This window comes from Haliaeetus leucocephalus, unplaced genomic scaffold (genome assembly GCF_000737465.1).
Source record: "Haliaeetus leucocephalus isolate CR32 unplaced genomic scaffold, Haliaeetus_leucocephalus-4.0 Scaffold155, whole genome shotgun sequence".
Lineage (NCBI taxonomy): Eukaryota > Metazoa > Chordata > Aves > Accipitriformes > Accipitridae > Haliaeetus > Haliaeetus leucocephalus.
The window spans coordinates 2,071,609-2,095,404 of NW_010972591.1; the positions used below are offsets into that span (position 1 = coordinate 2,071,609).

The following is a 23,796-nucleotide window of genomic DNA, read 5'->3' on the forward strand; positions in this document are numbered from 1 at the left end:
CATTAAAAAAAAAGTCTGATACATGAACAAAAAAAGCAACTTTTTATTACTTCCTCCTTACTTTAAAAGGAGATGAATACTGCTTTTTCACCATCCTTAATACGGGATGAGTTCCTGACTACTATATCTGCCAGTTTGGTCCAGAGCATACCATTAACAGATAGTCTGAACTTTCTAAAGACAGGGCTAATGTACCAGAGTGAGAATCTGTGAGGAATCACTTTTAGAAGCATTTAAACTCTGGGGTTCAAATATACCCAATCCTTACTATAGCAGATAGAATAGCTGTAAAGCTACTTTAAGAGGAAAATCTTCCATTTCTTTCCATTATGCTGGTCAGCCTACAAGAAGGATTCACCTATCCCTAACTTTGGTTCTTCAAAATGCAGGAATTCAGTCTAATTGTTTAGGATTTTTCAGTGTCAATGGAGCGACAGGACCATGTTTCTCAGCAGGGAGATTTTTTCCATTTTGAGATACCCAAGATAGCTTGGTATCACTTTCTGGAGGTGACAGCTACTTTCAGCTTATATATATCTTGAAATTTTCCTTTCTGTTTCAGACTGACGAAGGGCCTGTGTGTCCAAAGGCTTGCCAGTTTCTCCCAAATACATAATTTGAGCAAGTAAGATATGCTCACTTTCCCTACTTTAGAAGCAGAAAAGTTTCAAACACATAAGTGAAGACTTCAAAAGCAACCCACCATTTTGGGTAGGTCTACATTTGCATTTCCAACATGGATGCCATAAAAGAGATAATGTTTTAAGACTATGATTGTTTAATAGTTCCCCAAAATCTGTCCCTTTTAATTGTATCTCAGTTTGGAGGGTCCAACTGCTGACGTGTTCAGCCATCATAACAACTGTGTTATTACTGTGACTGAAAAACGTCGAAGAACATTGTATGTTCTATATTATATAGTGGGGGGTTTTTACACATTCTGTAGCTATGTGATATACGTAAGGTAACTTGTACAGTGAAGTAAAAGGAAGTTTCAGAAGGAAGAAAAGCTTCTACTTCTAATGAGAAATCAAATATAGGCACAGTTAGGAGACATGCAGAATAGCAATAACTTACATTCTCCAAACAGTGCAAAAATTGTATTTTCAAGTTATCAGCTATAAGATGTATTTATGAAAATTTTCACTAACCTGGGTGCTCCATCTTTTGTGTTCCCTATCGAGTTGATTTATCAGTACTTCTGCAGCTTTCAATGTTTTCTGAGCTTTACTTAGTTCTGCTTCAAGTTTTGCTGCTTCTGTTGTTCTACTCTGGAACCTGTAAAACAACTACTGTTTGTAATTGCTATCATGCTATCATGAACTACTTAACTTATGGACAGTTATTTTCAAGGCAGTTTAATTGACTGAATTTGTAATGAATTCCTCCCCTACTGTTCATGAACAACACAGCTACAATTCTTTTTTATACCTTCTGCTTCTAATTGGCAGATGAGCTTGTTAGACTTTTAACTAAAAAAATTTAATAGATGCACAGGTGAGATTTAAAAATATATTTGCCGTATAGACTATAACATCTGAAAATCATTCCTCCTTCTGTTTAAACAGCCTGACTTGATTTTAGTGATTGTCTTTTGTTCTGCACTTAGGCCAATAGCAAGCTCAACACCATACTACACATTTATACATTTTGGTAAATTTAATCTATGAAACCTTTAAAGGAGAATATTGCTAATTCACACGGATGACCCCAGTTCAATGCACAGTACTCTACTTTGTAAACTACCACGAAGTAAGAAGCTGCCCCAAACAACAGGCAGGGTTTAGGTATTATTTTGTAATAGTTAATATCTATTTAACTTAATTAATATTTAATTAAAATAATTAATGCATTTGATAACCCACCTTTTTCAAGTAATATATTTAACTGTAATATATAGTATCTAGTTAATCTAAGACATCACTATATAGCTGAATGACAAGAATAATTCTCCAATTTTTTTTTTTTTTTGCAGACTACAGAACATGACTTTGAGTAACATGCACATATGTCAGGTTGTAAAGTATCTCCTATACTATCTACCTAATAGAAACATGAAACTAAAAGACTTGGATTAAACTGAATTTGGAGAAAGTATAAAGGTTCACCACAGTAATTTTTATGCCACTGTGAGTCATATACTTGATGAGATGCTAAAAAAAAAGGAGATCACTAACTAGCTAACTGTCAGAAAAGTAGGCCATCCTAAAAGAAACAGAACTGCCTTTATTCAAGCTGTGATGAGTAGAAGTCTTGTATAGGAATGTTTCCAAAGTCCTAAGGAGACATTAAAGTCCTCTTAGATTTAAAAGGTGAGAGATATACTGCTTATCTTTGACATCTATAATGTCTACACTGAAGGCTTCCAACACAGTCAGTAGTGAGAAGCAGGTACTTTTAAGGAGCATTTCATCTGATTGACGAGATGGAACTGTATTCTAACAGTATTTATATATCTCCACTGAGTGTATAGATAGCCTAATTATTGATACTTCCGATGTAAATATCTTGCAGAGCAGGGAGTTACATTTGGTTATATAAATTTTATTATTCATACTATAAAATCATCAATGTTTTTATTTATATCTTGAAATAAACAAACCTAACTTACTTATCCTTCAGTTCTGACACTTTTTGACCAACAGAGTTCAGAAGATCTTCTAACTTCTGTTTCCTGTCTTCTGTTTTCTTGAGATTACTACAAAGATGTAATATTTATGTTAAGACTAAAGATCCAAAGGAAAAGAAAAAAGAGTAAATGTAACAGGAAAGTCATTTACACAGAGATAGTTCAGAGACAGTTCTTTCTTGTGATTTATATTAACAAAAATCTGTTTTCACATGTAAAAGTTCTGACTACTTCTCATCACATAGCTTTAAAAATGGAAAGCGAACACTCCATTCAAATGTATTCTTAAAGATCAGAACAAATTCTTCCAATACAGAATTTTAAGACCTGGCAAAACAAACAGTATAGATTGCTCAGGTTATAGATGGTCATAAGAGTATGTAATATCTTTTTGTTCTTAAGGAGAAACTAATTATGCTTGGTACATGACTGAAAAAAGAGGAATTATACGTGTCATAAAATAGCACGGGTTTCACTGACGGAATACATTTTCCGCATATCTGTGATGTTCACTGACACATTTCAGCTGAGACAGATAACTTGTGATTGGCTGAAAAATATCCAAAGCATAGCTTCCAGGAAAAACAAAATATTGCACACTTACTTTTTCTGTCTCAGCATGAACATTTTATTACCTATGGATGAGGTACAGTTTCTTGTATCTTTTGTTTTTAATAAACATCAATTCCTCCTTGGCAGCTTTAGTTTCACCCACCACCACTGGAATTAAGAACATTTATTTTGTAACAGTGTCTAACTTACGATTCCAAGCCAGCCTTTTCTTTTTCCAAAGGCTGAATTCGTTCTAGAACATGGGAATACTGGACATTGGCATTTACCCAAGCTGCTAATGGAGCAGCTGCAGCACTGGCACGTTTAGCATTCTGAAAAAATCAGTAACAGTTACAAGAAAGTCCTTGAAGTGTAAAGTAGATGAGATAAATACAAGATAAATAACTGCAATAGATTTATGAGTTATTGACTGAAATATGCCAATTAGCCAGCTCTTCTACTGAACTGATCTTTTAAATTGTTACTAAGAGATTACATTGTAGGCCATCAATCTGTGTAAAAAAAGAAAGGTACCTTTACAACTATGAAGCTTCACTGAAGTTAGTAAGTTTTAAACTAGTGCATAATTTATCAGTGTGTTTCTTTTCAGGGAACTACAACTTTCCTTTTAAAGATAAGGAACTAGTATTTAAGAATTCCTTTTTATAACTACTGCCAAATCAATTCTCAAAGATCACCCATACATTTAATCATTATTGGTACCCCTTTTTTTAATTAAGTGTACTGTTAAGACTTACTGCTACAAGGAGGCCAGAGGGAGCCAGTTACAATTCCTTGATCTGAGTTCTAATTTATACCAGCGACAAAAATCTCTGAGGACTTGACTCTGTAATGACTTCTCATCCCACCACTCCTCAGTCACCAACAAAATTCTCAGTTAGAGGCAGTACGCAACACAGTAATCTCTGCTACACTTTTATTTCTTTATACTGACAAATTCTGTACGCAGAATTCATCACTTTTTCTCTAATTTAAGTTCATTCTAAAAATTATGTTGGCAAATCAGACAACTGAGTCTCTTTTTTTTCCCTTTTTTTTCTTTTTGTCTTTTTTCATTTTAAGTAATGCAATCAGGAAATACCTTTGGATCAAAAGATGTTCTGTTTTTAGAAAGAAGTTCTTCAACACTCTCTCGGATTTCTTTTGGAATATTACGGGCATCAAAGGTTGCTATGTCCTCCCTCACACCTCTTTTGGCCAAGAAACTGTAAAAAGAATTAAATAACTAAGAGGTTATTTCCCTATGAAACCAAGGAATTCTGCACACGTGTTATTTCTGAATGTAATAGAAAGTATTTCATATTGTAAATTACTCTTTAAGTTTAAAGCTTAAATAAAATCCTCACCTCTTCATGCTCACCCATGATGTATCAAAAATCCCCATTAGCCGTAAAACTCCTTCTAGTATGTCTCTGATTATGTCAGGGGGCATCCGTAGTGACCGGATTTCTGACAAAGACTCTGGCTTTATATTTCCAACTGCTAATTTAGCTTCATTGACCAGTGGCTTAAAACATAATAACACATTAAGAAAGAGATGAGGATACAAGAAACTGAACGTTTGCCATTTCAGTTTTCATACAATTTCTTGTTCTTTTTACATATTTTATCACCTAACCAGCCACCACTGATGTATATACTTTTCACGAGGGCATGTAGAGATAGGACAAGGGGTACTGGTTTTAAACTGAAAGAGGGTAGATTTACATTAGATGTGAGGAAGAAGTTCTTCACTGTGAGGGTGGTGAGGCACTGGAACAGGCTGCCCAGAGAAGTTGTGGATGCCCCATCCCTGGAAGCGTTCAAGGCCAGGTTGGATGGGGCTTTGAGCAACTTGGTCTAGTGGAAGGTGTCCCTGCCCATGGCAGGGGGGTTGGAACTAGATGATCTCTAAGGTTCCGGCCATCCCAAACCGTTCTACAATTCTATGATATTCACATGCACAAGTTATTAAAAATTTGCCAAGTGATAATAAAAATATTTCCATATAAAACAGCATATTATAACCCTGACATTCCCTAACTTTTCATTCAGCACTTTAATTCATAAACATTATATAGATATTAGTATCAATCATGTTTGTTTGCTCTTTCATTGCTTAAAAGTTCATTGTGATACAGGTATGTTTTAATAATTATGCTAATTACTATTTATAGGCATGCCTGAGGATATCTTTGTAAAGATACTTAGAAGTATAGGTCACAAAAGCTTTCTATTTTCAGTAGCTAAACAAATCCAGACAGCCTTTGCCCTTATCAACAAACCAACAAAATGATAAGAAAACAGAAGAAAGTTAAAGATTATCATTAAAGACTGTGCGCACCTTGCACATGCTTCATATTTATCAAAGACCACAGAAAGGGATTTACCCTAATCCTGTAGTTCTATGTCACTTTCAATACAACGTTATAATTCCTTGGCACCTATGATATTTAAAAGGAAAAAAATTAAGTTGCTGTACTTTCCCCTTATTCTTCAGTACATTTTTAAAATGGATGGGGTGAAAAATAGAGACTAAAAGCAATGACTGAACACACGCACCTCCCAAAAAAACTGATGCTTAACAGCTGTAAGGTCTCTTAAACAAGCAGCTTGTTATAGTGCCATTAGGATATCTAATTTTCAGACTTTAGTAATAGCTGGAAACTCTCTCTCATTAAACTATTTCCATTCACCTGATAGTACCAAGCCCTATGATATTACCAGCTTGACCAAGGCAGAGTAATGTAGTTGGTCTATATAAGATACTAGTAGTTGAAAAACATTCCATAAAATCCATGGAACTCAGCTCCAGACCATGGCAGCATAGAAATAGCAACTGGAGTTAAGATTTGTCCTGAGAATTCTTTCTGTAGTTAGGAGCTAATAAAACACAAATGCCAACATGACAGTCTAAATCTGGAAAATACAATACTGTTTTCTAATGCATAAAAGTTTTAATATCAAAATAATTTAAAACAAAATTTAAGAAATGCAGGGATAAATTCTGCAGAACCATTTTGCATGGCAGGATTTCAGTAAGTCAAATAAAATCAGACAGCAAAATCTTACTTATCCTTATCAGCTCTTACCTGAACCTCTTTTAGTTCATCTTCAATTTTTCTTTTTCTTTCTTCTATTTTTGCAGCTTCTTCTGCTATCCTGTGTTTTATTTTTTCCATTTCTGTTTTTTGCTCACTAGCACTCTGTAAAAAAAAAGAAAACATTTAGAAATTTTATTCCTTTACGTCTCTCATTTCTTTTAGTCTTGATTGTAATATAATCTGCACAATACCAATTACAATAAAATAGCTGAGACTATTTGATACTAGACAGGCTGACTAGGTAACTAAATCATATGGAATAAGCATCTTTTGCTTTTACTGTGTCTCCTTCCCTTTCTTTATCACAGACAAGATCTGTATCTCTATTTTTTGAGGCTCATTAAGATCTTTTTCTCTCCTTGTCCCTGATTCTCCATTCCTTATCAAGATGTCAGTCCTCCTCTAAAAGGATAAGAGTGACAGCCTCTGTAACATTCTTACTATATTTGAAAGTAATATCTTCCTGCCATTGTCTTTGTAGCTGCTCACATTTCTGTTTCTTTCATGACACTATTAAAACCCTGCTTTTCTATAACGTTCATAAAAGCAGCAGTTTTGTTGGAACTACAGCCTAGTAGCCTAAAAATACTAATACATTATTTACTTGTAAATTTGCACCCATCTGTCTGTCAGGATACCTGCCTTATGTCCTACACATATATTGTAAGCTGCGTTTACATAGGGTTTTTTTTTCCTGGATTTGTACTGTGCCCACCATAGAGCAGAGAGTACCTATTAGCCATCTCCAGGACTCCTAAGCACTTCAGTACAACAAGAACTAACTAGTATATAAAACTACAATAAAAAGGACCTTACATATCCTGAAGTTAAAAAACAAAAAAAACCAACAAAAAACCCCACATACAAACAGGGATTACCAATACCAGTACCAAAACAAGTAATTGAGGATAAAAGCATAAAATGCATAAAAAACTAATATTGTAGGCTCAGTTCACCTAAAAGATACAAAACAAAGCCCAGAGTTTACATTTTTCCAGTATATAACACATTATTATAGTCGAGCTAAGTTGAACTTGTAGCAGAAGGTAACAGATGTATATAAGCAAAGAAAACCTTGAGATTAACAACAATCTTTCTGAGAACTTAAGCCAAGCTATAGACCAGCATGTCATTGAAGATTACATTCAAATCCATACAATATTAGCTGCGTAAAACTAGATTAGACACTTCATGCAAATCTACATGTACTGAATGATAGCTCTGAATAAGAAAACCTTAAAATTCAGTTGTAGGTCAAAAGCCTTGCTTAAGGCAAGATTAAAAGAAGATTAAAAGAGTCTGCCTGTACTAGAGCCCTCTCACATAAACTAGAACATTTGAAGTGACATTAAAATGTTAGAGGGTACCTATATTTTATGCTAATCTAAATAATCAGAATTCTACTGTGTTTTTTCTGATGTCAGTGGGCCCATCATGTTTCATTGCTTTTGGCCTATTTGATTTTGTCCTACAATGTAATATGTGCTACCCATACAACCTGTAACTCTACTGGACAACAGCAGATACAGATTTAAAACAGAAATCAGGAAAATGGTATAATAAATTCTTCGAGGCCAGCAGTGAACACAGCAAGCCAATCATCATTACTCAAATTCATGTACAGTAGGCACATAGAGCCTAAAAGTATTAAAAATTGCCAACAGAAGTAGACTCATAAAAATGGGAAGTAATGCACCTTTAAAGCACTATGAACCAAATGGTTTGAAAGAGCAAGCATCTACTTTACTGCATACAGAGAATGTCTTTGTCACTGAGCTTCTTTATTTAAGTTTGCTTCAGACCGATCAGACTACACCAGTGACAAAACAAACAGTTCAGTGACAGCAGATTCACTAAGGCTTACCCTACATTTATGATTCCTGGAAGTATCAATGTAGAGATCTATTTTCTGCACAATTATTTCACTTAACTGAGAAAACACTACAAAAGAAAATAACTTCCTCAGAAAAACAGGTCTACCTCTGAGCTGAAGAATAAAAATTCAAGGAGTGATGAACACACAGGTATTACTTAACCTTCTTTGAATTAACTTCAGAGGACTGGACCTCATGAAATACATACTTTCTAGTAGTCCACAAATTTAGTTCCTGGTATTTGTTACTTAAAATAGTGCTGCTTGTCAGTATTTTGTTTAAAGTTCCTATCTGTAATAAACACAAAATGGATCAATTTGGATTTATGAAGTTCTAGGAAAACTTTCAGACTAAACTACAGCAATAAATTCTACTCAGGTGCAAAACTTCCACTGATCTCTTCCTACTCAATCAGTTCAAATATGATTTAAGTTATATAATACTCTGTCCTGTTTCAAGTTTATTCAAGCCTCAGGGCTCATGCATTCCCTTAGGCAAATTCTTGTAAAAGCATCAGGTTTCACAGCCCTTGAAAGGAATACAAAGCACAGACACTTATGGAGATCAAAAATAGAAAAGTATCTATTTTTCACTTTTGATGTGATTTTATACAACACCTGCATAGATACTGTAATTTCCTGAAGGGCAGCATCAGCCTCATCCTGCTTTGTTTTGAGTAAAATGCTTTGTTCTCCAGCTTTTCTGTTCAGTTCATCTACCAGGGCTTTAGCTTCATTCAGCTTTGAAACACCTGCCTATAAAAGTTTAAAAGAAGCAGTTATTTAGCAATGAATTTTAAATGGGTTTAGATGAAGGTTGTTTACAAATACTATGCACAAACTAAGAGTGATGTAGAATAATATTAATTTTTTGTGTTCCACATTTTCTCAATATTATTTACATTTTCTTAGCATTATTTAACCCAAAAATGAGACTGTACACTTCTAGATGTGTTGCTGTAAGATCTATTACTACATCAAAAAGCTGAAAACAAAATTCTTAAAATAACAGACATTTAATGGAACAGCAACTAGTACATAATGTTTTTCTCGTTAATTCAATAGCATTCAGTTAACTGATATTAACTCCATATATATCTTCTAAAAGCAAATCTACAAAAATTAAACAAATTGAAACAAATTAGATTATCCTATTTCTACATATTTGTAGAAATAATATAGATGCACATAAAACAAAGCCTCAGTTATGCTTAACTATTTTCTTTATTCACACTTTCTAAATTATTTGCTCTATGGTAATCAGGTAATAGAATTATTTCAAGATATATTTGAAAAAAATATTACCTGGAAGATGTTTTGATTTAGGATACACATCTCTAATTTTCATGCAAATGGTTACTTTTATTTAACCAGAGCATTTAACAAGTAAATGAGTGTTTGTCACAAACAAACTACAGCTACTTTCTAAATAAATAAAAAAGCAATTTATATCATTACAAACGTAAATCTTCTTAAATTGCTTACTACAGTGATGGAAAAATATTGGCAGACAGAATAAAAACAGTGTAAAATACAAGGCAAGGAAGTCATTTAGTTTTGACAGATGCTTTAAGAAGAAATACAACTTTACTAGTGTGGTTTCAGAGTAGCAGCAAGGGTCACTGGGAAAAGGAGCTGAAAGGAAAAGGAGAAGGGTAAAGACAAAAAGTAACATGTCCTAAAGAATCATACAGATGTTTCCAGAAATATACTGGTGGGAGGGAAGGAATTATGACTGGAAAGATAACAAATGGGTTTCAAAAATAAGCATTTTATGCATACAGAACAGGAGTAAATCAACATCTGTGAGATAAACTGCATTTGGTCTAGAACTGTGTAAACGTTTGATTTGCAGAAAAGGAGTTTGAAATCAATTCCAAAACACAAAATGAGAGAAAATCACAAGAAAGGGAGTCTTGGCCAAAGCTACACAAGAGCACCCTGAGGTTAAAGATAACAGCTTGTTGAACTAGGACACAAGAATCACACAAAGCAGGAAGTTGCTGCAGAGATATAAAGAAAGGGACAGCATATGGAGATATATGGGGAAAATTTATACAAGCAGAGGCAGGACTTAAATTGATGGAAAGATGATGGGTTGTTTGCAACACAATTCCAATACATATGGGTGAAAAAAAGGGCTTTCAAGTACTTTTTACTCTTCCGAGAAAACATACCAAGTCTAATACTTTCTTGACTAAAAATATTAATGAAAACGAGAAACCACCTCTTCTTTGAGGTATTTGAACAGAGATGCATATTAAGATTCATACTATTCCTCTTCTGAAACCACAGCATGAGCATATGCCAACAGAGGACACCTCACACAACCACCTTAGCAGCTACAGCCCATTAATAAACAAGGCAATTCCGAATGTGAGAGTATTTTGAAAAGACGTATGTTAAAAATGTTTTAAATACATACCTGCAAGTGGTTCTGCCTTTTTATCAGCTCTCTTCTTTTACTGTTATTGATGGTACTGTATATATGAAGGAACGTCATATACCGGCTAGGCGTTGCTCCATACATTTTACATGATTCATGGATTGCCAGAAACGACTTCAGAAAATCAGAATCACCTATACAACATAGTTTGTTACACAGATAATAATATACTTATTCTTATCTCACATTAAAATAACTAAAGAAGAGCAATAGAATATGTTTTTTGAGATATAAATTAAGGGCATTCAAAATATCACAAAGAATATACTTTTTTCAAAGTACTCTGAGGGAAGCAACATGTAATTACTTTTGAAATACATATTCCTCAGAAAGGAATATACTGAAATTGTTTCAAAGCTGCAAAATATTTCACTGATGTTTGGAAAAGAAGGCAAAATTAATTGCAGATTACTGAGGGCTAATCATAAAAGAAACTTTTATTTCCACAGAAATTAAATTTGATAATATTTGGACTTTTTTAGAAAGGAAGCCCATGTGTTTTTGTCTTCTCCCTTGTCTCTGATGACAGGTAGACTAAAAGGTTTTTCTGAACATTCCAGATCCTTCAGTTTGTTGAACAGTTTCTCAAAAGAAGCCCAAAGATACTGTAAAATAAATTGTATTAGTCTACAAAAGAAAAAATTGCTGAAATATATCTACATATAAATTAATGCCTTTAATAAGTACTGAGGCACAGATTAAGTACCATGATCTAAGATAAAGATGGATGGTAGCATGAACACTAAATCCTAAGTTTGGCCATTATTCTGATGGGCTGAAATGCCTATTAAAAAGCTATACAAAACAAGAAATCCCAAGTGAACCACTTACCATTTTATACTCTGTTGACTCCATGACTTCTAAGTGCTACTTAGACTAACGCTTTATAAAAAATGGCTAAAAGTAGTATTATGCAAATGAGTGCTGGCACTGGTCTCCTAGATTATGTTTGACACCCTATTTTTAAAAAGGTTAAATTTGAAGTTTTATTATAAAAACCAATTATTCTGAAAGGGGGCATTACTTACAAGAAATCAGTAACTGGAGATAAGAATTATTAAAGTAAAATGAGCAAGTCTAGGACAAGAATAATGAAAACATATAGACTGAAAAACTCTCAAAATACGAAATGTTGAGGTTGTGAAATAACATCCACATAGAAGGAAGACACAGAACAAACAAAACAAGATGCAGGTTAATCAGTTTATAATACTGAATATACATAGTGACTGCTTGTGACAGAAGAGACTGGGTTTGATCAGCCAGGATGTATGCTCCAGACTAATGTTCCCTTGTGCACAGTGCCTGCCATATGACCAATACTAAAGTCTATGAACATGCTAGCAAAAACACACTCAGAGTATCTATGCTACTATCTATGCCCAGCACAGGACTGAGTAAGTGTTTAGTAAGTAACAGTAACTCATGGGTCCACCTAAATATTACCTGAATGTTTTTTCTTAAGTTCCTTATGTGCTTTTCCAGTCTTTTCTTGTTCATCTGAATCATACAGAAGCATTTCAGGTATCTAAAAAAATGAATGTGACTTTTTGTATGAAAATTAGAAACAATGAAAATCTGAGTTAAAATAAAAAAACCTAAATCTTCAATCTAGTTTCCCATTTAAAAAGACTGACTATGATAGCTTTATTCAGAATAAGGTATTTACAGAATATTTATAGCATTAAAAAGATCAATTCTGCCTTTCCCCATCACTGATAACTTCATAACAGTAACACAAATAACTCTTACAATAACACAAATGTCAAAGATGTAAAAAGATATACAACTCAACAGGAAATGAGACAGTCTTAAGTACAACTGCTGTGGATACAACACCGGAATGAAACAATGCCTAAGTCTAAGTCTTTTAAGTCTTTTTCATGGTCTAAGAGTAGACTTACCTTCATATGTTATCAACTATACAACGTACAATAGTAAAAATAAACAAAGTATATTCAAAGGTTCTGGCATATGACTAAATGATAAGCCTCCACTTAAAAAAAAAAAACCCTACTGAAGTGAAAGTGAAAATACTCTGAAAAAAATTTTTTAACTGTGGACAGAGCTAGTCAAACATTTTTTCCAAAAACTTTCAATATAACTTGCCATTGAAACTGAACACAATGGCAGGTGGAGGACCCCAGTAACCCAGGCAGAAATGGACACTCTGCGCCATCTGCTCCCATGGCTCTCCCAGGACAGCGACCAACCCCCATGGTCCATGTGTGAAACCCATCATGATGAGTCAATGGGAGAGGCCAGATCACCTTAACAGACTAGACTGAGGGGGTTACTGCACAGGAGTCTTGGGACACATTATGGGATGCAGTGGAACAGCATTTCAGATTGCACAAGCCTTACTATGGGTTGGTGAGGCACCCACAGGAGTTGGCTGCCAGAGGGACTAGAAGGTCCAGGCCAACTGCCTGAGAGACTGTGGAGTCTGGGAGTCAAATGAGACCCGGCTGCATGTGTCTCTGTGTGTGTACATGTACGTGTATCCACCTGTGCAGAACACAACGGGGAGATCCTAGATCCAAGGCCAGCTACCAGACAGACTGGATGTCTAAGCCCAGTTACTGGAAGGATCCACTGTGTGTGTGTGTGTGTATGCACAGTGAGGCAGTGAGTCTCTACCAGCAGCTGGAGTGGGGCTGCAGCCTCAGAAGTTTGCACATCCAGATGTCAGCAACTGGGAAGACCAGTAGATCCAGAGGCAATTACTAGAGGGTCTGTGTGTCGGTGCCCACCTAGTAGGGGGATCCACATTCTGCACATGTACATATTTCCCACTAACAGACCTTCATTGTGATTACTCAGAGAGGGGAACAGGATGATGCCAACAGTGCTGTTTCTGTTTGTGCTCAGGGTTTCTGTTTGTGTTGTTCTGTGTGGCCAGTCACATAAATATATATAGGTGCTGTATGTGTGTGTTTGTGTGTGTGCCTACCGGGAATACATGCTCAGCTTCACCACTGGTTCAAGTTGGGGCTGTGAAGCTGTGGCAGCCTTGCCCCTATCAGGGTACTGGATTTGGCAATCTCTTAACATATAAAAGTAATATACATCTTTCTCAAACTTACACTGTGAACATCCCGAAATAAGCAGATTTTGATCCTAAAAAGAACACACTGACTCCATTCCATCAGCAAAACACTTAACAAAGATTCAAGAATAACATAAGGTCTGCAGTGCAATCTTAGATCTACAGCAGCTCACGTACACATAACAAACCTATTTTTAAACTAGCTGTCAAGCATACTAGTAACAGCAGATATCATCAGCATAGCTGGCTTTAACATTTTGCTTACAGCATATTTGTATTTTGTTCTTAAATGCTGTGTTTGATCAGTCACAGTAGGCAGCATTTTGTTCATATCAGTCCACAGAGAGAACAAAACATGATGCTACTGGTAGAATAACAATGCTAATATTACTTAACTGTTCTGCAGAATTTTCTGTCTTTGTAGAACTGCATAAATAGATTAAATAAACACAGTGACAATTATTCCTTCACAACTTTAAATATTTTGATCTTATTCACCAAAGCTCAGTTATTTTTGGAGATACTAATTTAAAGAAGTCACAGTTTTTAATTAATGCAGTTTACCTTTTTCATACTGTTTTCTGACCAGGTTTCCATCCACAAAACCTGACATTTCTTGTATAGTGCTGGATTACTTTCACAGTTTATTGTGAAATTTAAATTGGTAGAATCCATGATCAAGACAACATGCAGATTTTGTTGGATCCCTAAGAAAATGTAACACATTAAATATTTAGTAGATGACAATCTGACTACATGATGGTAGATTTATTGTAAATACAACATCATTTACTGTCCTTACTTATCACAAGGTAATGTCTGAAAAAAGGTAGTATTACACCACATCAGACTAGGGCAGGAACTTAAACAAATTAATCTAATATCATGGATTCTCATTATGTATATTACAGTGTATTTTTTTAATTTAGAAAAGCTGACAATATTTAAATAGATACCACTAGTTCTCATTCCAATCAATATAGACCAATAGAATTAATTAGAAGTAGTTACAGGGCCCTTGAGTATGACTGCCAACATCTGTATTCTTTCAGTCACATTCTTCTATTTATTTGGAAACTATTTAATCTTCTTGTTGGTCCAACGAAGAAGCACAAATAATTAAGAAACGTATCTGTAAACCTGCTTATGATTACTCAGATTTCAAAGTGATTTGTAGGTACAATTGACAAATAGAAGAAAACTCTGTTACCAGATATATAAGCTAAACAAACCAGAAAACCATGGGGACAAAAGCTTTCTTCCTTCTAAATACTTTCACGAGCAGATTTCATAACAGCTTTGTAGAACATTCATGGATACAAAATTTCAGACAGAAGAATGAATTTTAAGCTGAAGGTTCTGTGCTCTCAAATATCACACTATAATCATTACTCCTGCTTGGTTTTTAATAACCAACAAAGTTAAAAATGCACACAAAACAAGGACCACATTAAAAATTATTTTCCATTATTACACCACTTTTGTAACTTTGTAATGAATTATAACTTATAATTCTGTTCACATACGGCATGTGAAATAGTTGAAAATTGGTCCTGTAAATCCATCTTGTGAAGCTTGATCCTTCAGAGGAGATAGCAATGGTTCTAATTCTTCTATTTTATATAGCCCAGGAACTTCTCCTATTTCGAGAATGAATTTAAAATGTCAGATCAAATATACTACAATTCTTCAAGTTCCTTTGAAGGATTCCCTTGAATCCTCTGTACAGAGAATTTGAATATGGCAGTGTTCACCTCCATACCTTCATGAGTATCATCCCATGTACTTCATCATTCTTATTATATGAAAACAACAAACCAAATTATAGTGATTCAATCTACCCAAAGACAGTGATCCAATACTGCATACAAAACAAATCAAACCAGACTTTGTCATACACCAGAAAACAGAAACATGAAAGACAGTAGTTATCTAGGTCCTCAGACATAGAGGTTTAACACTGGATGATGGGAATCTGATAGTATAAGGAGACTTGGATTTGTACCTGGGAGACAGGAAAATCTAGTGCTCTTATCAGTCAGCTCTTAAACTACTGCAGCTCCAAAAAACATTTAGCAAGTTAGACTCAGTCTTTCTGAGTCTTATGATCTCCCTGGATCAAGGAACAAAGCTAGATAACAAAATAAAGTCAGTTTTGTTATTTTATTATTATTATTAGTCATGTCATTACTTTCAGAAAAGTGGGCTTTGCTGGTGTTCATTTAAGTAAAGGATTCAGTCTATGCAATCTAGTAAAACATTGGGACATCTGTCAATTTTGAAAAAGGAAGCCGTAGAGTAGAATACATTATCATTTTGTTGTTACACTATTATAAAGAAGTCCTTTGAAATAAGTTACTTGCAACTTTGAGGAATTGAAAGCACCCGTACTGTAGGGTAGTCTAAAGGATAGCTAAGTGAACTTCAAGTCAGTTTCTCATGTACAAGCACTCTAGCTAAAACAGTGTAGAAAGCTAACACACACTTCTGGTATGGACATAAAGTGAGAAAACTTCATCTAAATCTGCCTCATTGAGCTAACTCCGTGTGGTAAAGTAGTACCGTAATCTTCTTGGACTTGTCTTACCTGAAGACAGTAAACTGTTGATCATCTCAAGGAACGTGGAATGAACAAACTGATAGTCTTCGAGCAGCAATACCACCTGCTGTGCTTCAATGCCTGCAAGCTCCATCACCTAGAAGGAGGGAAGACATTTAAGTCTCAGTATATGGAATATATGTATTATTCGTAAGAGAATTATAATCTTTCCTTGATTATATATTACATAGGTATTTTCCCCACAGCATCTACACTATTATATATTTACAAAAGATTACTAGGTGATTCAGTTATATGAGATATCAAATATAAAGAACATTCTACCTAGATGTACAGCTTGGTAATGAAAAAATAATGAAAACAGACTCTTTCATAGAGTATATTTACTTTCCAGATGTGACTCAATTATACAGTTGTATCACTCCTTTGTGTGGGCTTAGCTCTAGAATTTTCTTTAGCATTGCTGAAGGTACTGAAAAACTCCTGATTCAAGGTTTGCATTTGTTTTTAAATAATATGTACACTTTCATCAAATCACTAAATTTTTACTTGATTCTGCCTGCGAGGACTTGGGGATATTAGCAGATGAAAAACTGAGTATGACCTGGCAATGTGCACTCACAGCGCAGAAAACCAGTCGCATTCTGGGCTGCATCAAAAGAAGCATGGCCAGCAGGTCGAGGGAGGTGATTCTCCCCCTCTACTCTGGTCTCATGAGACCCCCCCTAGAGTACTGCATCCAGCTCTGGGGTCCCCAACATAAGAAAGACATTGATCTGCTTAGGAGAGTCCAGAGGAGGGCCACAAAGATGATCAGAGGGCTGGAGCACCTCTCCAATGAGGACAGGCTGAGAGAGTTGGGGTTGTTCAGCCTGGAGAAGAGAAGGCTCCGCAGAGACCTTATAGCAGCCTTCCAGTACCTAAAGGGGGCCTACAAGAAAGATGGGGAGGGACTTTTTAAAAGGGCATGTAGTGACAGGGCAAGGGGTAATGGCCTAAAACTGAAAGAGGGTCGATTTAGATGAGACATAAGGAAGAAGTTCTTCAATGTGAGGGTGGTGAGGTTGCCCAGAGAAGTTGTGGATGCCCCCTCCCTGGAAGTGTTCAAGGCCAGGTTGGATGGGGCTTGGTCTAGTATGAGGTGTCCCTGCCCATGGCAGGGGGCTTGGAACTAGATGATCTTTAGGGTCCCTTCTAACCAAAACCATTCTATGATTCTATGATTCAGCTAGTATCCTATTAACTGGCAAACCATAGCAGAGACAGAAAATAAAAATATATACAAATATGAAAATATATACATTAAAAAAAAAACTTTCCAATATTCACATAAACTTAGAATTTATGAAGTCCACAACACTCATAAGAACAGCTCTGGTATTCAAAAAAGTAGAGTTTCAGGTAATTACTATAAAAAACAGTACACACATCTAGACACTGAGAACGTCCAAAAATCTGCTTGTATCATTTAGACTGTTGGCATTTTGCTTTTCTTAAATATCTCTTCACACAACGCTTTTGTGTCCTTCAAAATTCCCATATTCTTTTTCTTTTTTTTTTTAGTACACACCTACAAGACAACAAAATGGAAGACACTGAGTGACTTACATATTTAAGATCATTTTTGAACTGCTTCAGCTCATAGCCTCTGGAAATTTTGGGAGTAATCAGAACAGCTCCGTGCATATGACTAACTAAGGAGGTAACTGTTCGTCGACCTACACCACTCCGTCCTGCCAAAAGAAGTGATCCTCCAGGAAAACTCAGAACTCTGTCCACTTTAGACATATAACTGAGGACTTCCTGGAACAGTAAAATCTCTATCTCTTTTTTGTCTCGCCCATAATGAATAATACCCTATTAAAAAAGAAAAAAAGAAAATGTGTTCACTAATAATAAATAAAAGCAGGAAGATATGAAAGCATCAAACATTTAAAAGTTTAGAAAAGAAGGGCTTGAAAGCTTAAAAGACTATGCTGGTATTCATTACAAATAAATTATTTATGTGACAGAATTTAGATACCTTGCATATCCTTTACCAGTAATGAACAGATCACATTACCCCCAGCACCAGTATACCCTAGAAGTTTTTGATACACTGAAATAGAAATCTACCACTGAATTAATTAAAATTAAATAATAGACCAGAACAAAGTCTGAGCTGTGTCTCTGACTACAGATTAATTAATACATAACTTAAAAGAGTGGTTTACGCAGCTAATTGCTGCATGATTGCAGATTATGGAATTTCCTAGTGAAACACACATAATAACAGGTCCTAAGATTAAATTTTGGCCTTGTTATACTTAATAAAACCTCATCTTTGAAGCCCAATGTAATTGTGCAGGCAGAAAAAAAAACAAACTCTGTGATTACTGAGGCTGTTGAACTTCATCATTTCCCATACAGTCTACTGGTCACAAGTTAGCAATTAAGGAGAGGGAGTACTTTCCCATTTACAAGAGCAGTCCATCAAACACTACTAATAAGGGGAGATGATCTCAGTTATCTCATCCTGAAAATCAGTCAGCCTAGCAGAGTTAACATGTTTGCATTTCCTCATCAAGCTCATTTTGTGCACTTTACTGTTTAAAAGCACGACAAATCTCCAAACAATCTATTTGTATTTCTTCAAACAAAAATTACGTTAGCAAATTACAAATTCAGAAAGTAAACATGTAATAAAACACTTTGGTACTCAAACAATACACAAATATATATGCACATCAATGTTTCTCAAAATGTAGTTCATCAAACTTGTAAATCACCATATGATATAATGATAGTCGCATATATAAATGCGACTCATGCCTTTTCATTAAAATAACCTTGCTACATGATGCTTTCTACTGACTGCCACAAAGCATCACAAACCTTCCCTCACTTAACCAAATGCAAAAGATTCCTTGAACAAGCAGCAGACCCCACCCTAAACCTGGTGCTCGCACGTTACTTTCTGCAAAAAAAGTCTAGAATAATTGCTGTGAATCCTTGCTGTGTATATTGTTTAATCTTGTCTCACTTTTTGAATAATATCTTTCAGGTCTGTTGAGGTTAGCCTGCCAAGTGGCCTCCCATGTGGTGGTAGTGCCTGTCCTGGTGTGATGAATGCCTCTTGACAAGCTCCCCAAGTTACATAGAAGATATCTATGAAAACAAAAGGAAACATTTGAAAGTTTAGGTGCTCAGCTCATATGCTATCTGATTTGATCAGACTGATTTGATTAGGCAGTTCCTAAACAAATATTTCAAGTCTGTGTAGTATGCCTCAAATGGTTTACCTGCCATATTGTCCAGAACATCTGAGCCCCAATCACCTTGAAACACTTTCATCAAAACATTATCAAATACATGAAGCTCTTTCATGCCAACAATTTTGTCACGGAACAAACGATGTGCTTCGTAAGCAACGATTTCCAATACATAGTCTGCAGTTTGCATCAATGATCCTACAAAATTTAAGGAGAGATTATTTTATATATTTATAATAAATTTTACATTTGTCAAATTTTCCATTTCAAAATATGAGATTGAAAATGAGTAAGTGAAACTACATACCAGCAGGAGAGGATCAGTAAGGAAGAAATAAGAGAAAAAGTAAACATTATGAAGTGCTTTTTTTTTTTAATTAAAACAAGTTCTCCAGTTTATTGCCAGCATTCTAATGAAAATGAACAAGGTGTTGCACATGAAGAATAATTAAAAGACAAAATTCCAGGCAATGAAAACAAGAAAATCCAGGACACTTAACAGGGAAGAGAAAGACTCATAACAAATACTAAAATAATAATAAATACCCAAAACAGTCTGTATTATAAAATGCTACTAGAGAATACAATATTCTTCACAAAAGAAGGAAGGTGAGATGAGTAAATGACATGCCATATTGTTCATCACTGAAAAAGCATATGCATATGTCACCTTCAGATACAAGAATGGAGTCCTTAAATGGGCTGAGATTACCCATTCATTGATTGTCAGTGTAGCTTTTCTGACCACATTCAAGCTACATTTATGCCATCTGATGATCCCAGAAAATAAATGGAAAGCAAGCACAACATTTTTACCACTTCCATACTCTTTAAGCAGCCCTCTATGTAACCCTTTAATTAATGTAAGAGCTAAAACACAAATAAGGAGTAATTGCTCATGATCTAGTAAAAATAGCAATTTTAGAGAAAGAAACAAGATTAGAAAGAAGCCTATGCTGTGTATTTGGAAAAGCACACAAAATTTAATATCTTTACAAATTTTACCATTTCCAAAGTTAAGGAAAGAAGAACTTTCAGACTAGACCATAATTATCAGGCATTCCCAAACTGTGAGAATATTTAGGCTCTTATATAGATATATGTAAACTTTTATACAGATAAGTTTTCTAAATGTTTTCTATATGTTTAAGGGTGGTTATATTCTTCTTTTGTTAAGTAGGTCATCAGTTGTAGTTCCACAGTCACCTCACCAGGTTTATACAGCTAGGTATAAAAAGACAAGCATAAGAGGCAAGTCTCTGGGAAACCAGAAGACAAGACATGCTCCAAAAAACCCCAACCCCAAACCCCCCAAAAAACAACAACAAAAAAATGGTGGGGAGTAGGGGGTACACTTCAAGTTCCCATAGTAAAGAATGCAGTCCCAACCTACTAACACCCCATAATCTATAAATAGCTCCCACACATATTTTAAAATATCATTGGAGTTTTTTAAACTTGTTTACTATATGTTATGGAATGAACTGTTAGGCGTTCTTTCCCTTTACTGAGTTACAGGCAGTTCACAGATTTTTAGAAAGAGTACCATAGGTGAATGAGTTGCATGTGGAGTCAACAGTAAGACTAGCATCAATAACAATTTAGGCCATTTTAGAACTGCTTTATCAATGAAAACCAAGTAAGTGACTTACCACCTGCTAAATCATATCTGAATAAACCAAGAACCCACTGAGTAAGAATACGTGGTGTAAAAAGGTAATGACTGTAGTCATCAACTGTGAATTTCGCTCGTACCTAAAAATGGAAGTTGGGGGGGGGGAAAGTGATGTTTTAAAATGTAAAGCACCTGGAAATGTAGTTTTAACTTTTTCTAAAATACCATATAAATTAGTTTTCTATTTGTTCTATATATTTAGATCTTTTATTAATGTACTCTTTAGTTTTTTTGAAAAGCGCAGAGATGAATTGTTTAAATCTTGTTTTCTGACCACAAAAGATTTTCTCATAATGAGAACATTACTTCTGTACTGTTTTTGATGCAAACAACTGCACATTTCACCTACAACTGTTAGTGTAATATTATTAGACAAAACACACAATTTTTTTAAAGCAATACCAAATATAAAATGCAAAGGAAATATGTAAGCGTAGTAAAAAACTACCTAAATCAGTAACACTTGGTCACTACAAAAGACTTCTTATAAAAATACTATCTCTTCCCCAGAGAGGATATTTGAATTTGCAATTATATCTTTAATTCAAATAATAACGGCCTTCATCAGTTATTTGGTTCTAGTATGATGAGATTTAAACTTAGATTTCTTAGAATATATTGATAATATCATATGAAACTCCTGCTAACTGGTGCATGCTAGCCAGTGACTATACCCACATTCCAGTCATAAAGATCAGTTTTATATCATGGTTCTGTGTAGGTAGGGATATGCATACATTCTTGGAAAATACAGTAAGCACTTACATCCCCCCAGTAAGGCTATGTACATGATTAAGAAAAGCAAGTGCTTGACTGTTTTGCTAGATAGAAGTCCATAAAATTTTAAGTGGAAGGATAAAATGAACTTGTGTATCTAAACACCTATTTTTAACAGCGTAAAATTTTAATAGGTAGTCCTTGATGTGTGTAAAGGACTCCACCCTCATCTATCTCTTCTGTATTCATAATAGCATCCATAACATCTGAGCACATAACAATCTCTGAAGTACACTGTCTCCTCATCCATTAAGTAGGAAAACGCTACTATCCACATTTTAAAAGTCAGGAACTGAAAGCATAGATAGGTTAAGATGCTTGCCAAAATCATACAAGAAATCTGTGGGAAAGCAAGACCACTTACTGCTTACTCAGTTTGCCTCTAATACCTAGGATTCTCTGCAAATAAGTAGCTCTAAAATTGATATCAACATTATGAAAAAGATATAAACTTGGATTTTAATACTGATAAACCTTTTTAATCTCGTTAATATCAAAAGCTATTATTAAAAAAAAAAATCTGAATTCTCCACCTCCTTGAAAAAAGAAATTGAGTTTCCATACCTGTTCATATACTTGAACCATAGATCCTGCTAGCTGATGTATTTTTGGTAAGGAACCCCAAACAGGGTGATTCTTTAGGTTTTTCTGTAGTACAGGTTCCAAGTAGGCACTATAAATAGTTTGCAGTTGGTCCCTTTCTGGATAGCTATAAAGGAAAAAAAAAGTAATCATTATGGACTATCGTAGTTATTTTTTTAATTAAAAAGATTCAAAGTTATGCATACAATTACTAAGAAATTTCAATTAATAGCATCTCCATCCAGCAACTCAGTACAATTATCATTTTACTGCATTAGGCCACCCTCAGAAATTTCCTTAATACATCTGTAAATGTGTTCAGACTTAAAACCACCCAAACAAATTTCTTTTCAATTTCTCTAATTTTGTAACCAAACAGCACCTTAATACAAAACTGCAGAAAGCAGTTTACTGAAAGCAAAATCATCCAACAGGAAACATATTTCAAACACTTCACTATCAACAGGTAGATATAGATTGCTCCTTAGCTGGTTTCTAGCACCAAGAGGCTCCGAACAGCACCGAATCTGAAGATCCCAAACTGTTAGAAAAGATGAAAGACTAGAATAGCCACATCTTCGTAAAGACTAGATTGAGCAGAGGCCCTACAAACAGAATCTGAGTTCTGAGTGTCAAACTAATTTCCACATACTTACTCAATTGCACAGACACGAACAATAGAAGTAAATCTGGAGGTAAGTTTATGTCTTCCTAATGTTCCTCCAGCAGACATGGAAGCCACAATTTGAATGTTTTCTAAACCAACCCATTCCAGATTTTCATCATAAAATCCTTGATATGTAAGAACCTTTAATAATTAAATAAATATTTCATTAAAAGAAAGCCAACAGAGTGTCAAAAAAAAAATTTAAAAAATTAGTGAGAAGTATACCATTATTACTGTTTTCTTAATTGCCAGAGGTGTACTACCCCTCCCAGTTTGGTGTCAGCTGCAAACTTGCTGAAGGTACACTCTGCCCCATTGTCCAGATTATTAATGAAGATGTTAAACAGGTACTGGCTTCCAACTAGACTTTGTGCCACTGATAACCTCCCTCTGGGCCTGGCTGTTCAGCCAGTTTTCAACACAAGCAAATGATGAGGTATCCAGCCCATGCATCAACAGCTTTTCTGTGAGGATCTTCTGGGAGACAGCATCAACGGCCTTAGTGAAGTCCAGGTAGGCTATACCCACTGCTCTCCCCTCGTTTACCAGGTCTGTCATTTCATCATAGAAGTTTATCAAGTTGTTCGGGCATGACTTGCCCTTGGTGAAACCATGCTGACTACTCCTGATG

General features: G+C 35.1%; 1 protein-coding gene across 2 annotated transcripts in view; it reads right to left on the minus strand.

Moving 5' to 3' along the window:
- DYNC2H1 (dynein, cytoplasmic 2, heavy chain 1) overlaps nt 1-23,796 on the minus strand; it is a 185,457-nt gene that overhangs the window by 119,884 nt on the left and 41,777 nt on the right. For both annotated transcript variants that reach the window (XM_010562117.1, XM_010562118.1), the window contains exons 44-61: nt 23,155-23,306; nt 22,481-22,625; nt 21,117-21,219; nt 19,495-19,662; nt 19,236-19,360; nt 17,822-18,070; nt 16,241-16,349; nt 15,180-15,293; nt 14,218-14,360; nt 12,051-12,132; nt 10,584-10,738; nt 8,777-8,914; nt 6,274-6,387; nt 4,549-4,709; nt 4,284-4,407; nt 3,392-3,513; nt 2,612-2,698; nt 1,152-1,278 (exon numbers count right to left, since the gene is read on the minus strand). In XM_010562117.1, coding sequence (XP_010560419.1) covers nt 1,152-1,278; nt 2,612-2,698; nt 3,392-3,513; nt 4,284-4,407; nt 4,549-4,709; nt 6,274-6,387; nt 8,777-8,914; nt 10,584-10,738; nt 12,051-12,132; nt 14,218-14,360; nt 15,180-15,293; nt 16,241-16,349; nt 17,822-18,070; nt 19,236-19,360; nt 19,495-19,662; nt 21,117-21,219; nt 22,481-22,625; nt 23,155-23,306 — 2,418 coding nt within the window. The remainder of the gene's footprint in view (nt 1-1,151; nt 1,279-2,611; nt 2,699-3,391; nt 3,514-4,283; nt 4,408-4,548; nt 4,710-6,273; nt 6,388-8,776; nt 8,915-10,583; nt 10,739-12,050; nt 12,133-14,217; nt 14,361-15,179; nt 15,294-16,240; nt 16,350-17,821; nt 18,071-19,235; nt 19,361-19,494; nt 19,663-21,116; nt 21,220-22,480; nt 22,626-23,154; nt 23,307-23,796) is intronic.